Raw genomic sequence first — 18,497 nt, forward strand, 5'->3', positions numbered from 1 at the left:
GCCAGTGGAGGCTGCGTAGGTGTTGGGTCATATGATCATGGCGTGGTATCCCTAGAACGAGCCTGGCTGCGGCGTTCCGGATAGTTTGGAGTTTGTGTGGGAAAGATTTGTTGATTCCGGCATAGAGGGCGTTGCCGTAGTCTAGTCTGCTGGTTATGAGTGCGTGGGTGACGGTCTTTCTGCAGTCGGGGGGGGGGGGGGGGGTCCATTTGAAGGTCTTACGGAGGATGCAGAGGCAGTTGAAACTGGTGGACGCAACTGCGTTGATCTGGTGGTTCATGGAGAGGGAGGAGTCGAGGATTATGCCGAGGTTCTGAGCGTGGTCTGTTGGGGTGGGTGGGCTCCCGAGGGCGGAGGACCACCAGGTGTTGTCCCAGGTGAAGGTGCAGGGTCCGAGGATGAGGACCTTGGTCTTCTCGGAGTTGAGCTTTAGGCAGCTGTCCTTCATCCAGGCTGCTACGTTTCTCATTCCTTACTGGAAGCTGAGTCTGGTGATTTCTGGGTTCTTGGTGAGGGAGAGGATGAGTTGTGTGTCGTCGGCGTAGGATACGATGCTGAGCCCGTGCTGTCTGACGATGGCGGCGATAGGGGCCATGTAGATGTTGAAGAGCGTCGGGCTTAGTGAAGATCTCCGAGGTACTCCGCAAATGATGTCAGTGGGGTCGGAGAGGAGTGGGAGGTGGGGGGAGTCTGATCCTCTGGGTTCTGCCGGAGAGGAAGGATTGGATCCAGTCGAGGGTGGATCCCTGTATTCCTGCGTTGTGGAGTCTGGTGGCTAGCATGCGATGTGAGACGGTGTCGAAGGCTGCGGAGAGGTCTAGCAGGATGAGGGCTGCGGTGTGTCCCTGGTCTAGCAGCATGCGGAGGTCATCGGTGGTGGCGAGGAGGGCGGTCTCGGTGCTGTGGTTGCTGCGGAAGCCAGACTGGGATGCGTCTAGGATAGAGTTTTCTTCGATTAAGGTGGTCAGCTGGGCATTCACGAGTCTTTCGGTGACTTTGGCTGCGAAGGGGAGGATAGAGATGGGCCAGTAGTTCTTCAGGTCAGTTGGGTAGGCCGTTGGTTTCTTGAGGAGGGGTTTCACCTCTGCACGCTTCCAGTCATCTGGGCAGATGCCGGATATGAGGGAGGAGTTGATTGTTCGTCCTAGTTCGGGTGCGATGACCGCGGTGGCCCTGTGGAAGATGTGAGGGGGGCAGGGGTCCGTTGGGGCTCCTGAGTGCGTCCTCTTCATGGTTGAGAGTAGGGATAGGCGCAATTGGCGTAGTCCCGCTACGCAAAGCTCCGCGAAACGGTAAAAAATCTCCGCGAGCACGCAGAAATTCTGTGAACACGCGGAATTGCTTGTTCGCGATGCTTTTTTCCTGTTCGCGAACGCTGTTTGCGTGCTCGGGGGGAAAATATCTTGCAAACACGCATTTTGAGAACGTAAACAAGAAAAAATTCCACGAAGCTGCAGAACGCAGAATTTTGGGCAATTCCGCGTTCTCCGCGAAATTACCTACATTCCGCAAATTCCGTGAGCGGAACGGAATTTACTGCTCAGGCCTAGAGATGAGTTTGACGGACGCGGGTGCCCAGGAGGTGAAGATCGGCTTCTCGGCAGTGGTTGGTGATGTGGTGCTGTTTTCTGCTGGCTCGCTGAATTTGTCGTAATGGGCCTTGATCTTCAGGTGGAAGTAGGAGTTGAGTTTGTCGCAGAGTTCCTGGGAGGGTGTAATTTCACAGGTGCGGCGGAGAGGTGCCAGCTTGTCGGTGCAGCAGGAGACCCAGCGGTGGAATTCCCTGGCTGCGGAGTTGGTGTCGGTCGCGGCCTTGGGGGGGGGGGGGGTCTTGGAGGAGGGTGGAGTTCAGGTGCTCCTTGGTGACCTTACTCCAGTTCCGTCGCGGCGGGCGTGGGGCAGGCTTGGGAGCGGTGGTGGTGTTGAAAGTGAAATGGACGCAGTGGTGGTCCGTCCAGAGGGGCTGGGTAGTGTGGCTGAAGCGGATGTTTGACCCTCCCAAGAAGATGGGGTCGAGGGTGTGGCCTGCTATGCGGGTGGGAGTACTGAGGAGCTGTTTCAGTCCTAGGATGGCGAGGTTCTCGAGGAGTGTGGTCGAGTCGGGGTCCTGGCTGTTTTCGAGGTGGAAGTTCAGGTCCCCAAGCAGGATGTAGTCCGTAGAGGTGATGGCGTGGGGTGCAGCGTGCTTGGCGATGGTGGTTGCAGGCTGGGCGCGGGGTCCTGGCGGTCTGTAGATGAGGGTGCCACATAGCGTGGTACTGGGGCTGATCTGGATCTGGAAGTGGAGGTGTTCCGTGTTGGAGTGGGGATCACTCGTGCTGGATGTGGAGAGTCGGAGGAGGGTCTTGTGCGCGATGGCAATTTCTCCTCCTGGGCGGTGTGGGAGGTCCTTTCTCTGGATTTTGTAGCCGTCAGGGATTGCTGTCGCAAATTTGGAGCCGGAGGTGGTGTTGGTCGAGGTTTCCGTGAAGAATGCAACGTCGGGCGAGAGGGTGTCGATCAGGTCCCAAATCTCTAAGGCGTGTCGGTGTACGGAGCGCACTTTGAGGAGCATGCAGGTCAGGGTGTCAGTGGGTTGTTCAATCGGTGGTCCTTCGGCGGCTGCGGGTGTCTTGTCGACGGTGAAAGATCTTCGGCAGTGTCCGCGTGAGAACTGTCCATGGGTCGTGTTGCGTGAGGCCTCCGGGGTTGTGAGGGTGGCTGAGTCGTAGCGGTGGGGACCAGGAGAACCAAGGTCCCTGGCGCTGGTCGTGGTCGGGCGCAGACAGGCTTGCCTTAGGCGCTCCAGCAGCGCGTCCGTGGTGCAACCGCGCAGCGGTTGGCATTGTGTAGGGGGGCGGGAGTAGAGGTGGAGGCGGGAGTGGGGCTGGGTCAGGGGGCAGGGCGTGTGGAGTGTGTAGGACACAGCGGAATGCAAAAGACAAGTAGGAAGAAGGCTACAGTGGCAGAAGCGCTAAGGCGCTAGATAAACAGTAATACCACAGAATTACACAGCTCAAATGAAAATCACAAAAGACCTGAAGCAGAGGCGGGCGCGAGGCTTGAATTCTGCTGCTGCCGGACTGCGGGCGTGTGATCAACTGGCGGAGCTGCAGGGGAGAGTGCTGCCTGGACCGGAGGTCAAGGCTTTACACGCGCTCCCCTGCAGCGGTCGCCATTATTTAGGGGAGGGGGGCAGGAGTAGAGGTGGAGGCGGGAGTGGGGCTGGGTCAGGGCGTGTGGAGGACACAGCAGAAAGCAAAAGACAAGCGGGAAGAAGGCTACAGTGGCAGAAGCGCCAAGGCGCTAGATAAACAGTAATAACACAGAATTACACAGCTCAAATGAAAATCACAAAAGACCTGAAGCAGAGGCGGGCGCGAGGCTCGAACTCTGCTGCTGACGGACTGCGGGCGTGTGATCAACTGGCGGAGCTGCCGTGGAGAGTGTTGCCTGGATCGGAGACTATGGCAACGCTCTTCATGTAGGAATCGCCGCACACCTCCTACAGAGACTTCAGACCATACAGAACACTGCAGCTAGGCTCAACCTCCCCCCAAAGAACCCACATCACATCCCACCTCAGGCAACTCCACTGGCTCTCCGTACAGAAGAGATGCCAATTCAAGCTGCTGACCAACGCAAACAAGGCCCTACACAACCAAGGACCCACCTACATTAACAACGCCCTGATCTTCCACCTACCGCTGAGAAGATTACGCTCCACCTCCCAATCACTTGCCCACACGCCCGGCATCCACTGAAGCAGAAGTGGAGGATGCTCCTTATCCCACATTGCTGCAAAGACTTGGGACAGCCTTCCCATTCAGCTCTGGACCATCACCTCACTTCCAGAATTCCAAAGGGCCCTTAAGACCTGGCAGTTTGAATGAGTCTCCAGGCCTGGATACCCTAACGGGTGATTAGCTATATCAATCCTGATTGATTGATAGATGGATTGGGAACACAACCAGAACCCTATCAAAGAATAGCGGGCCTCAGATAGGGGTGGTTTCACAGAAAGTCAGAAGATATGAGTACTTTTAGCAGGAAAGCAGAAACCCACAACATGACACAATTCATCCTAAGACCGTAGAAGGTCGACGTCACAAACCTTGAAGGACAAAAACTGTAGTGCGGATAGGATACCAGGCTAATAGACAAAATTCAGAAGCAGTGGGGACAAAAAGTTTGAACTAGCCACCAGAAGGGCCGACAAGCCTAAACCAAAAAGGACACTGACAAAAAACTTAGGGGATGCAGCATTTGGGGGAGGCAACAAACTTTGTACCATGAAACATCACACCACCAGTAAGAGAAAACTCCTCTGGAGGAAAGAGCTCCAGAGGACAAGGCACAGAAGGCACAAAAGGTGTCTTTAGGAGGGATAGAGCGGCGCATGAGTATGAATCCTTGAAGTCAAAATCTCAGTCTTTGGCTGTGGTTGGTGGAAGGAAGGGAAATAAACTAGTTTTAAGGATCATGCCATGCTTCAAGCAAGCCCACTTGTGACACTTCAAGACTGCAATGGCATGAACCGGAGAGAATCACAGCCACCACAGATGGGAACTAGAGAGATGAATTTCCGTGAAGAAATGCAGTGAAGGAGCAAAAAGTCAGGCATGAAGAATAACACAGGCTGACAACGGTAGAAAGCTGGGCACAACTTTAATCAGACTTGAACGGGCTTAAAGAGTAAGTCCTGGCCAAGGTCACTACAGATGATAGGAGCTGTTGGGGGGGGGGGGGGAGGGGGGGGTAGTTTGCTTCAAGACTCATACCCCAAAGGGCATGCCGGTGAACATCAATGTAGGGGTGAGGCACACATCCACCTGTGGGAGGACCAGAAAAGTACAAGACAGGGAGATTCAGAGTAAGAGCCTAGACATTGTGTATAGCACCTTGGAGGTAAACTTAGAAGGCTTCCATCGTGTCCAGTTGAAAGCCCAGTTTTAAATCCACATGGTGTTCAGCGTGGCCAGTATTAGGCTTCACAGTGTTCCTAAGTCTATACCCTGAGGGGCATCTTTGCCTCAGCTGGAAGTTGTGGCCCTCAGCAAGAACATATTGAGAAACACTAGACATATGGCCTGAATGGCATCTTGGATAGATTCTGCAGAGCACCCTCGAGCCCAAGACCCAGGAAAAGCCGGGAAGCCCCTAGCGGGACTTTAGTGCTAGACTCTTCAAGAGCAACTCAGGTTAAGAATGCCAGAAGTGCCAGGGAACCCAAACTTGCCAGTTTGGACATCGGTGTACACTTAGTGCTGTTTGAAAAATAGTCAATATCATTAATATTTCATACTGTGACCCCCAATCCGATTTCTCTTCATGATCAGGTAATTTGCTGCTTGCTGTTGCACCTAACCCTACTGAATTAGCCAGTAATTTGTTTTTTTAAATCTTTAACCATCAACCTTTTCTTTAAAAAAAAAAACCAAAACAGACTAAAACCGGCCTCCGATGTGCAGCGGAGGCTCGGGCCGAATCCGGCAAGTCGCAGAGCGATCCTCAGCCTCAGCTCAGATACAGAGGCCATGGGCCAGAAAGCAGGGGGAAGGAGGAAATCCGATCAGTCTCGTGCCTCGGGCCACGCAGATGGTCGAGGCAGAAGGCAGTAGCGACTGCTCCAGGTCTGCTGAAAGTGGCAGGGTGCTGTGTCACACAGGAGCCGGTGAATCCACAAGGGGCCAGGATGACCAACGAGCCAAGGTGATCGCGCAGTTCGCGGCCCACCCTGCCGTGTCAGGCATGGCACAGCCGTGTTTATCCCCTGGGACGCAGGGTGACAACGTTGTGCCCGCCGATGTCCCCACCTCCTGCTGCCACCACGCCGATGTATCTTCGCTTCCTTGGGTCCCAGGCGTGCGTCCAGCCACAACTGAGAGGTGCTGTGGGGCTCTGGGCATCTGCGGTGAGTCTCTGGTGCCCACAGTCGCTCTCGCCCGTGGCTGCCTGGGGGACCTTGGCTCTTGCACTTCCAACGCCGGGAGCTGTCTACTCTCGCTCCGAGGACTGGTTTGATTTGGTGGCCTCATTCTGGAATCTCACTCCACACGCTGATGTTGGGGTGGATGCCCCTTGAATGACTTCAGGTTCCCGGTTCCTGGAATTTCTGATATCTCTAAAATGGCCGCCCCGCCTCCCTGGAACTTCTGGGTCAAGTGCAAGACCCCCTCCTCTACTAAGGATTCCTCCCTCTCTCTAAAATGGCTGCCCCCTGCTCTTCTCTTGATTAACTGGGTAGATTGTTTCTTCTGGGTCGATTGTTTCTTCCTCCTACCCCTTTACCCTATCCCCTTACCCTTCCTTGCTCCGTTCACCTGTCCCCTATGTTCTTTAAATGCTTTTCTTGATACTTATGTAACTTGTCACTGTTGTAAAATTGTAACATTGTTCCTCATGTAAAATGCTCGCTCCTATCCCCTCTCCCCTGAATCTCTCCCCTTGCCTGCTACACCGCCTAGCCCCTGTCCTTTGTGCCCTTTGACTAAGCACTCCTTCTCCCCTTGTTGGGGAAAGATCCAATATTTATACTCTGGAGTCTCAGCGAACCCACTGAGAGAGTCCACAGCGCCAAGGGAGTTACTCACAGCTGAGGTATGGCATGGCCCCCCTTGCCAAAGCACTCCCTCTCCCCTTTTTGGGAAAGGATCCAGTATGTAGGCCTTGGAGTCTGAGACCCCTCTGAGAGAGTCCACTGCGTCAAGGGAGCCTCTCGCAACAGAGATGGGGAAATGATACCACTTCCCCATGGATCACAGCTTACTGGACGTTGGACGTAGCTTTGACTCGTCTACCGGTTTGTGTCCCCTTCGCCCCCCCCCCTCCTCTTTCCACGCTGTGTCTCTTCCCCTCCCCTCCTCTTTCCCTCCTTCATTCTCTGTCTACTTCCCCTGCTCCTACCCCGCCTCCCCTGAATCTCTCCCCTTGCCTGCTTTTTCCCTATCGTATATGTGCTTATTGTTTATCACAACCTTTTCAAGTAACTATGTTGCCATGCTCTAAAACTATGTAACCTTTGTAACGATGTAACCTGCAACTATGATCTGATACTCATGTGAAGCGCTCGGATACGTCCGGCTCTAGCCAGCGCTATATAAAACCTTTAAAATAAATAAATAAATAAATAAAATAGTTCATATTACATACCCGAAAGGGAAAACGTATATATAATATAAACATAATCTTTGCTCAGGCTAGCTATTGGAATCAAAGCCATACTGGTAAATGAACCACAAAATAATATGTATATAGAATATCACATTTATGCTACCCAAAATAAATACATCACTGATACTATACTAAACCCCCATGACTACTGGGTAAAGAGGATGTATGAAAACAGGAAGGCTTTAAAAATCAGATTTATAGGAGATAAAAAGCAATTATGTCGAAGTTTGAAAGAAAAGATGGATAAATCACTAACTAAATGACAGAGATACCTTACAAATCTAAGTATCTTCGGCAAATTGTGAAAAAGTAAAGATATGGCACTAAATAGTAATTTTCTCTAAAGTACACATATGTAGACTTTGAAAGAAATGTAAGACAGAAATCAACTTTTGTTGTTTATTTATAGAAGAGAATAAAAACAGATATACACATCCATTCTATTAGATAATAACTCTTCTGCTGACTTTGCCAAACATGGAATGATTGCACACAAACAGAAAAGGCAAGCTGGAATTAAGAGATCGACTGCCACTCGTGTTTCTTCTTTGCTGCCGCAGAACAGGCAAAAGGCGAGTCATGACCCTATTTAAGAATATTATGAGATCAGGGACACAACCAGGCACCATCAAAGGTGTCATTCTATGTCTGGAGATAGTCAAATATGTGTAGTTTTTAAATGAAACCTTTGAGGGGTGTTTAAAAGTAATATATAACATCAGCACTCAGGTGCTCCCTAGATAGGTTCACAGTCTACACATTTCTATACATGAACCCGCCTTCTTGAAGCATGAATGCCAACCAGACAACAGTCTGACTCGTGCAAGTGATGGCAACTGGATAAAAATGACAAAGAACGCCTAGGTAGAAAGGTAATAGCTGCCATTGCAAAGTAATTCTGATCAGCCTGGCATCTTTTAGATTTCACTCCTACAACATTGTTCAAGTTCTTTTACAGAAAAACCATGCTTTTGTCTTCGGTGAGGCGGAAGGAAGGAAATAGGTCACACGTCACTTTGCACATGAAGTTAAAAAAAAGCACACAGGTGATTGTGTATTGTATTTCTTGGGACAATGACATAAGACGTAAAATGTTACAATTATTTCATTGACAAGATATACCTGCTTCTTTATGTCATGCTACTTTGCTTCTTGTCCATGTGGTTCATTCTTCACCTACTTAACCCCAAGTCTATTCTTATTTTCCTTATTTCTACCTTTCCTAAATCTCCTTTTACATATAAAACAGACCTTACAACACAGTCCTTGGACCACAGAGGGCGGTGCACAGTCTGATGAGGATTGGCCTGATTCTCAAAGTGTTTGGTGCACCTATGTTTGCATTAGAACAGCAAAAGTGCTAATGTAAACGCAGGAAAGTCAAGTTACGGCTTTTCTAAAAGCGCTTTTATGAGCTGAGTCTCCTGTGTCACTACTACAGTTCAACAAATGGAATGTACACTGCATGAGAGCCAATCACTTCCATAAAGCCTCAGTCATACAATTAAAGATGCGCAGGTCATTTCACAGGCTTAGCTTAAATGACACACTACAGACTCTTCTGAGCATCTGTAATGTTGCATCTTCTCTAAACACACACCATTGCTGCAGCAGTGGAGATATGTCAAAGCTTCTCTTGAAGATTAAGGCTTCTCAGTTACTGACCCAAAACAGAACCAGTCAAAGGACACTTTCTCAGGTGCACGTTATTTTAAGATCTAAAAAATATGTGCGTTTTAGTGTTGATTCAGAAGCAAATAAATTTGTGGTGAGACCAAAATACAAGCAAAGTGGTCTCTTCTTAGGATGGGAGGACGTACCTGAACCCTGAATAACAAACAAAAAGGCCTCGAGCAACACAAATAATGCGAATTCAAACAGAGAACCTGGAGTTTCCCACAAAATGATTACCACTACCTGCACGTTGTCTTCCAACCTACAAATCATCGTAAATGGAAACAACCATCTCTAAATTCTTCATATGTAAGGGCTTATTGCAGTTTAGTTTATCATTCATAAAGATCTCAGAATGCAAAACTGGATAAGTTTTAAGTCACAAATAGAAATAGCAAAACTTTACAGATACTAAATGCTAAACAAACAATTAAAAAAACAAAGGAACTCATCCCTGAACGATGCAGTGGATTCCATATAGTCAATCAGAAAGAAAACAAGTGATCTAAAAACTATCACCACCATATAAAACGTTTTAAATCAAAGCCCAAACCCTAAAAAATACACCACAACATCCCAGGAAACATATAATTACAGTAAACAACAGTCACCAAACATACAACGCATCTATTTTCAAAACAGAAATGTACCAACGTCTCTAATGCATCCAACCTGGTTTAAAAAACAGAAAGCACCGTGATACTCCTAGACTTCTTGCTATCTCATAGACTCAGATTTTTAATTCTGATGTACCGTGAACAAGCAACATCCTTCAACAGCCCTACAGTGGTTGTCTCTTCACCTCATGCTGGCAGGTTCACTTCCACCCCTACTTTCTCTCTTTGCCACCATCTTTCTCTTCCTCCTCCTTTCCTTTTTTTTCTATATCTTGGTCATGCTTGCTCTTGGTCACAGCCTGATGTTGACCGTGGTCCTCAGAAATGACGGCCAGTGTCCACCACCGCAAGCACAGGCACAAATTACTGACTTTAGCATCCTAAGACAGATGCACAAAGACCCCTGAGTCGATGCAGAGTGATCCCGTCATCACCTCTTGGTAAGGTGGTCATAACTTTTGGGAGATGTGTAGATTATATTCCTGTAATCTTACTACACCTTATGGTATTAGACACATTCACACACTATCATCTGTTCCATGCATCTTTACCTGGGAGGTAACAGGAGTGTATCTAATGAAAGACACATCAACATTTCTGTAACCTGGCTAATTCATGATTTTTTCAGGCGGAATGGAGACGGTAAAGCAAGTATTAGTCTGTGTAACAGAAGGATCTCAAAACATCACCAGTTTGAAGACTGTTGCAGAGGATGATAAAATAGAGACATACAGCTCTTTGCTGTCACTCCTCAGACAAGATCTTAAGAGACACCCATACCAGGGAAAGGACAAAATAAGAAAACTGTACATGGAAAAGAGTGACTTTCCAAAATGACAACAACATTTAAACCATCAAGCTGGTACTGTACATGGAAGTAAGAGAGAAATGCAACCTACAAGAAGCAAACCTCCCGGAGGAACAAAGGTATCTGCCGAAAAGATAATGCATGATGCGTATGGATGGAGGCCTCGACCCAAGGTGATGTGATCCCACTGACATATAAAAGCGACCCAGAAGCTGACATGTTGCGGCACGTTTGAATTTAAGAAGATCTGCCCCAGGATAGTTAGAGGTCGGAGTTTTTTCATTATTTCATGCAACAGAAGGCACCTCAGTTTTATGTTTGAAGGGATTGTAAAACTTTTTGTAATGCTAAAATAATGTCCGAGTTAACAATAATTGGCCTCTTGATTGCTCGCAGAGTTTTGTTCTTGTACTATGGTTACACGTCCCTTTCTCTCACTAGTGTTAGTTGTCACTGGTAACTTGTGAGCATTTTATATTCAAGTGCATTTACTTGATTAACTTTTTCTTGCAAGTACTCTCAATTAATGCCACACTGGTAACTTGCGAGAACTGTACATAAGTGCATACCTTGCACAGGGTTTTCTCAGAAGTACACGGAAATACGAATGTGCAAGTAACGTGAAAGAATTCAGAATGTGACTCCATATATTGCTTAGGTTTACTTATGAGTTTTACCGAATCATGCCGCTAACTTGCAGGAACTTTGCATAGAATAGCATAGCATTCTCTTTCAAGTACTCAAACACGGCTGCGCTGTTAACTCACAAGCTTTGTGTATGCAAGTGCACACTTTGTTTAGCAGTTCCTCATGAGTGCCTCAAACACAAACAACACTCCCCTAAAAATGATGGGTGAAGTCACGAATTTCATGCAGAAACAACTTCCGCCCTGACCTATGCGTCCCAAAGATGTTTTTTTGTAATGTTGCAAGTATCACATGTAATTCAAGAGTTAAAAAGTATGTGACTTCACACACCCCTAGTACCGGATGATTATAGTGAGGATATTATAGTACACCATGTATCTATTAAATAAATGTCATATTGCGGAACCTTATGTAAAGCGCTCTGATACCTCCGGGTCTAGCCAGCGCTATATAAAACTCAAATAAGTAAATACAATAAATAAAAATTGCAAAATGTTCTCTATCCCTAGGTTTTATGTCGTCCTGCACAATAACAACCACTCCAAGAACTTGGCCAACCCATTTGACCAAATTGGCAATTTGCATTGGTCCTTTCAGATCCTGCAGCATCCATAAGGGTCAGGCTCAGTCTTACGAGCATCACCAACATCTCGTTTTCCAATGCTGGCACTGTTCCTTCCCCGTGGACATACATTTTATACACAACAGTGATCACGCTGCATGAAATAATGGACAAAAGAATGTGTGGAAACCTACAAATATAGCTGAAAATAAGAGTTGCTTCACCAACATTCGTCTGTTAGCCAATGAGTGATCAGTTTAGACGCTAGGGTAGTTGATCAAGAGAGCGACTCTCTGTTTATATCTTGTAAAGTTAAACAATGCTGGAGTTGGTGGCTGCCTCGCTGGCATCCTCCAGTGAGTTATATCTGACAAGTCACCTGCCCTGCAGCTGGATTCGTGTCCCTTTTGAAAAAAACATATTTCTGTCTAGGAATATTTGCATTTCATCCAATAACATTTTGGGCCACGTCAACATATGTTAACACACAGATGGTCTTCAAGACCAGCGCTGAGGTGTTTTACAAAGCGCGCTTCACTTCCTACCGTTGGGGGAATAAAAGAGTCAAATTAGCAAAGGAGATCTTCAGCATGGCTGGTTTCTAGAAAATGGAGAAAAAATAACCTTGGAGGATACAGGGGCCCCCAACTTATTTGAATGCACCGGCGACGACAACAATGGACAGAAAACAAACAGACAATGCAATTGTTTTGGCTTTTCTGTAGTGAAAAGAATTTCTCAAGCTTCATTAATCTACAGAGTAGGTACAACATTGGCATCAGTTCCAGCTTCTTTTGTGTGCGTTTATGGATGCGCGCACATACACACAGACAAAACATTCACGTAAAGAGGATAAACACATTGAAAGGAAGCGTCACAGTTCATGGAGACACTGCTCAGGAAACACGCACTCACAAAGCCTATAGGTCTGGGTTTAAGCTGTAAAAGCATGCAGCATAGACACACAGGAGCGGACAGAGGGGTCTAAAATTGCTAAATAGCTCCTCATGCAGTTCAGTACAAGAACCTGAGTGCAGGCGGAATGATACACCCAAACAGCCAATAGCAATCGTTGATAGATGAATAACGCGCCAGAGGTGAGTCAAAATGTGCTTGACACAGTTTCAAGTCAATTGCTGAAAGATGCTGGTAGAACAAAGCCAAAGACACACAGAAGATGGACGGAATGCAGAGGAAATCAAACATTCACCCCCAGTCAAGCAACAAAGCCAGCGGCTGAAATTGGTGAACTCAAAACCCGTATTTATTGTATTGTATTGTTAGCACCACATCTGTGTAACAGTGCTCTCTTGAAACCCAGACCTAAAAATAAGGATATAGTATGCCATTGATACGAGTAATCCTTGCACTAGAAGTCCATTTGTCTCATATACTACCCCAACAGTTTCCCCCTTGGTCAGTATGGCGAAATATATATTTGGTTATTTTAGATGCACTGCTAAGCCTGCTAATATCTTGCTTCAGTCTCCCCCTGTTTTAATTCAATTCATAGCATGGTTCCTGAGAGGAGGACAGAAACATCCACTCGAGAAAGAGCACACTCCATACGTGTACAGTTTGACTCAGGATGTGGAACGGTGAATGCGTGCGGCAGTGAGGGGTGGGCGGAGCACTTGTTTGAATCCTTAGTATCTTGAATGTGATCATCTTAAGCTCTCTAGCCAGTGAGGACCAAAGGGATTGGATTTCAGCTGCTCCAGGAACAAGAATGGTTTATCATCAGACAGAATTACTTTGGATAACCTTGAACCACTGGATTTGACCTTTCAAAAGGCTGAGGTCTTGGGGTGCTGCACTGCAGCTAGGGCCATATCACTGTGTCTGCAACGCATCTCGCGACACCAATGGTGGCCAAAAGCAGAGAGTCCTTCAGTAGTCTCAAACTAATGGTGCTGTTGCAGATGACCAAACTGACCTCTGTGGTCACCAAGGTCAAGTAAAGGCTGATGTTTCTGCACAGTGGTTGCCTAGCAAAGGAACCCCACAACTAACCAGATTACTTTGGGAAGGGCGTATTCTAATGATTGGACTTTTGGTACAGTTACCTTATGTTGCACAAAGAGCAACGATACTGTAGGTTAGGAAGGAATTAGATGTGCAAAGCCACCTGAAGTATTTAGGCCGAGCAGGGGAGCTACATATAGCACCTACAGACTGGCTGAAAGTTTCTCAGGTCATGCTGTTGGCTGCCCGGGAGAACTGTTGGATCTGGGTGGCCTTTCCGATTAATGCTTGAGAAGGAATCTACCCAGACCAGATGCAATCTATTGAACAGAAGACCTTTCAACATTAGGGGTGCGTATATACCTCTAGTAGTCAGTGTCGCCAACATGGTAGGAGTTTGAACACATTCCACAAACAGGAGTAACCCTTAATCCTGACCCCAGGCACTGTAAGGCAACGTGCTGTCCTGCACAGCAGGCTCTAAGGGCTCTGAAGGCTCCTGGATTGTCCAGGATATTCAACTTTATTCTCCAACTGATTTTTTGAGACTACAAACATAGTAGGGATGCGACTGATTTTTCATGGCGTAATGAGGGACGGTTCTAAGAAGTAAAGACTTGACAGGTGTGTAGGGTAGTGTGCACCAAGAACATCGACACCAGATTATCGATGGAACCCAACATCAAAGACATAATATTAAAAATAAAATATCGACAGGTAAGCAAGTCTAGATTTTTCCATAGCTAACGCCACATATATATCGTCAAGGTACGTAGATGTGGAGATAGGATTAGTAAATCTGTACTTTCATGTGTGCACTTACCTTTTGATATGTTGTCTCACGATATTCGTGCACCGCGATATTCTGGGGGTTGATAATCAGTAGTACAAGCGTCCGGGGAACCACAGTCTCAGCAGATTAATGCAGTGTCTGATAGACTTGGGGAAGGAGGCGTAAAGTGTAACCTTGCTTTGGGCAGTAAAAATCTTTACACCGGCTCCTGGTTCAGAGTTGCTGCAACACCTCATACCAATACTGTGGGTACCGTTAGCAGCGGGCAGACGATGCAGCTAGATTGCTTGCAGCAGTAACACGCGTTGTTGAAATGTTTCAACAATGTTGCTGCCCAAGTTATGGCCTTCCCTTGTTTGCTTGAAACCGCTGTGTTGTGGTGGGCAACAAACCCTGACAGTAGTAAGCGGTAGACAAGGAGAGATATACAAACCATCACAGAACGGGATTCAAAGCTTTGCTATCCGAAATCATGGTAGCATCAGGCTATGGTAGCGAACAATCTTTGAAACATGATAAGCAAAGACAGCCTGACCTAGTGCTTGGAGTTCGAAGCGAGGAACTACCCACGTGGCAAGGCAATGTCCTCAATCAGCAGATATGATTTCCGCTTTCCATATCACAACTCGGTTTAAAATAGAGTTATGTGGTCTCAAAATAAACAGGAATCTGGGTTGTAAGCAGTTTACTTTGTATATTTAGAAGCAGGAGCAAAGCACAGAAAAGTACCACTGTCACATGCATAAGAGCGAGCTTTAGGACGAAGAGAGGCGGAAGGAAGCACAATACCTGCACCCGTGCCGCTTGCCCCCTGTTGGGTCACTTCAACGTATACTTCAAACGTGCTTTGAGGGTTTTGCCTGCAACGAAACAAGAAATAGCAACTTCAATCAAAGATATGGAAATCTTATGTCAGCTTCTTTGACAATCCTGAGAACAGATAACGTGAAGGGACATTTCCCTGGGAAACTGAGCTTGTCTGCCTATATCTTCTGTTCTATTTCAAGGCAGCGGTGCTGCACAACCTTTTTTCAACAAATCCAACTAATATCCTGTACAAATGGTATTTTCTTTTACATGGAGATTACAACTGAAAAGGTGTAAAAATACTCTTTCCATATATCTGGGGGGAAAAGCACATAACAAAATAGTTGCAGTTAAAATAAAATGACCACAAAAAAAAAAAAAATCAAGGGGAAATTATGGGAAAAAAGTGAGCCCTGCAGTTTGATCAATATATTTGTTGATTGGGTAGTGTGTAGATTCGGAGCTACAAGAGACACGACTTCATACTCGTCTGTGAAATGCGTTTGTGATTGTGCAGGAAGAGACACACAAAGCTTTGTTACTTCAAGGAGTCATGTCAAGTATATGGCCCAGTGTGTATCTTGTTCATCTTCCAAGACTCCTTTGACGACAACACACACACACACCAGGTACATCTAAGAACCACACATTTAGCTGTGAATAGCAGACAAACAGCACCTGACACTACACAGTGTAAATACCAGATCACTGAGCAGGCTCTTTCTCAGTAGAAGGCAATGTTTACAAGGGCCCCCCAGCCCAGAGAGCACAATATCAATGCCCCCCCAACTTCAATAAAGACACCAGGACAGTTAAAAGTAAACAGAATGCATAGAACACAGTACTCCTGGTATCCGCCAAGGCCACCTATTTTAAACTCTTTATGGGGCATATCTAGTTTCACATCGCAACATCAAAAACAACCAGGAGTTGGTCTCGCCATCGCTCACAGCTAAGCAAACATGGTTTCTAAATATGATGTAGCCTCCAAATGCAGGCTGGCATTTCTGACCACATTACCCCCTAAAACTCACCACAGGGCGGAGTCAGGTCAAGCATATGCCCTAAACCTCCCCACCCTAAGAAAACATAACATAGAAAAGCACATATGGGATGGGCGGAACATAGAAATTCATCAGGGCCGCTGGGGTTTAGTCCAGTTCATCATTTTGTTTTCCCATTAAACCATCACTCGCGACAAAGACAAGCCATGTGCAAATTAGACGTTACCCTGCTCCAGTAGGTAACTGTTCAGCCTGTACCGCTAGGCGTGGTCCTCCTCTGTAGAGGACCACAAGTGAGAACGGTTTCAGTCTAGCGGAGCCTCATCAGAGAGCTTCAGCAGGAGTCCTCTGGCACAGTAAACAAGCGGGTCCAGTTTGGAGAGGCTTCTCGTCCCCCTCTCATGGGGCTGGTTTTGGGGAGGTCCGATGCCACATGGAAGGATGTGATATAGAGGTTGTCACAGAAAGTGTGTGGTGTGGAGGGGTGTGATATAATGTTGTGTGATGAGGCATGTTCTTGTATCGTTTCGCTTTCCGCAGTGAGCTATCTTGCGATGTGGTGTGCTGTTAGAAGGATTCTATGGATGTTTGTGTTGTGGTATGCGCTGGCATGGTGTGCTGCACTGGTTGCTGAAGTGTGCACATACAGGCTGTGTTTAGATCCCTAATGGGATATAATTGGATATGTGGTGGTGAATCGCATCCTGTAAAGGGACATGGTTTGGTGTGGTGTCCAGTGGAGATGTGGTATGGTGCAGAGTAATGTTGTGTGGTGGGTGTTTGATGTGGTGTGATGTCATAGTATGTGTTGTATTATCTTGAGGCGAGCTCGCCAAGAACATTTAAAGCATAGGCAAAGTGGGCAATTTCCCGGGGCCCCCACCTTCCAAGGCCCCCCTGACAAAGTGGACTTTCTTTGTAGTTCTCTTCTGTGTATTTCTCCATCTCAATCTTCAACATATAATTTAATATTGCTAGGCAACACAAGCCTTGAATTAGCAGAAAATGGGCAATAAAATTAAAACGGACTTCAAAAAGGGGCATGCAAAATGTGCCTTGGTCAGGGCCCCCCAAAATCTTTAATGCGACACTGGCGACCGGACACAAGGGGACGGGATTAATACACATTTAGGAAGGCAACAGCGGAGATGATCAAATGCATTCATCTCTTTAAAAGTGTTACTGTAGAACTTTCCATGGGAGAGGTATAACATCTCACTCGAGTATATGTGTGTATGTTTAAGATAAAAGTGAGAGAAGCAGGAAATACAGAGTGAACATATGAATGTGATAATTTGGTATTATTACTGTCAATGCTACATCACCTTGAAATTAATGACTTTTTAAAAAAGAGTAGTTCTAAAAACTGGGCACGGTTCTAGGACAGCTTGGTTTGGAGTCTCATGTCTTATATAGCGACATATAGTGGTGTTCCACAGGAAGCCTTACAGCTACAAGACCAGACAGAGAGAAAGGACTGTTAGATTCAAGATATTGTTGCTGGGTGATTGAAGCATGCCCATCATGCAAGGCCTTTTGGATGTTAAAAGAGGCACTCGCATTCCTTAACAATTACGTCTCTTTTTGGGTTGAAATATAAATATGCATTTAAGCACTGGATGATGTTTGGAAATATATATTTTTTGATGGAGTAACATAGAAGTACATTTTAAATTTAAAAAAAAGGCAGACTGTGGAATAAAATACTTGGAGAACATCCCAGATGGACGGGGATGATTTTTGTTAATGTTTTATACAAAAGTATACCAAAGAATGATGTCTTGCCGTAAATTTGGAATGGATCAATGTTATAGTTTATAAAAAATATTAAAAAGGATGTGCTCACAAATGAAAAGACTATATTCTATGCTCGTAAACAAAAATGGTCCCTCGAATGATCAGTGAATGTGTACATGAGTGGGTGGGAGAGGAATGGGGCATTTCCTCTGGCCCACCGTGCCACCCTGCCACTGCGGACAGTGCCAGGAAATTGTGTAAAGCGGATTCTATTTCCTTGCATTGCAAAACTGAGTAGGGACTTTGAGGTTATACAGGGTCAAACTCCTACTATGGCACAAATGCTATTCAAATGGTATATGTGTCAACTTGAAAGTGTGCCAGTGTCCTACACACCCACGAAAACTGGGGGAAACCTATACGAGTATGTGTGTCACACTGCAGTCTGGAACCTTCAATCGCTTACCAAAAAAACACCTGGTCGTCATCATCCCAGGGGGCCAAGACCGTATTCAGAGATCGGACACCCGTCTCCTTGACATACCAGCTTTTAAGAGTCAAGTCCCTGATCTATTTAAAGGCGGGTTTATATTGGGCGGAGTATCATGTGCTTCTTTCTATACATCTAAGGCACCAGGTCATGTGAAAAAGATATAGATCCCAGTCTCTAGATCTCCTGGGTCAAGCATGTTTCCACCGAGAAGGAAAAGTAATATTTGAGTGGTTTCTG

The 18,497-nt window shown here is 46.4% G+C and overlaps 1 protein-coding gene across 4 annotated transcripts in view; it reads right to left on the minus strand.

Moving 5' to 3' along the window:
- The window catches only part of DENND1A (DENN domain containing 1A), a 1,317,400-nt gene that overhangs the window by 1,241,906 nt on the left and 56,997 nt on the right, over positions 1-18,497 (minus strand). For all 4 annotated transcript variants that reach the window (XM_085613741.1, XM_085613740.1, XM_085613739.1 and 1 more), the window contains exon 2: positions 15,009-15,079. In XM_085613741.1, the coding sequence (XP_085469867.1) occupies positions 15,009-15,079 (71 nt within the window). The remainder of the gene's footprint in view (positions 1-15,008; positions 15,080-18,497) is intronic.

The sequence above is a fragment of the Triturus cristatus genome, chromosome 1_2 (assembly GCF_964204655.1).
Source record: "Triturus cristatus chromosome 1_2, aTriCri1.1, whole genome shotgun sequence".
NCBI lineage: Eukaryota > Metazoa > Chordata > Amphibia > Caudata > Salamandridae > Triturus > Triturus cristatus.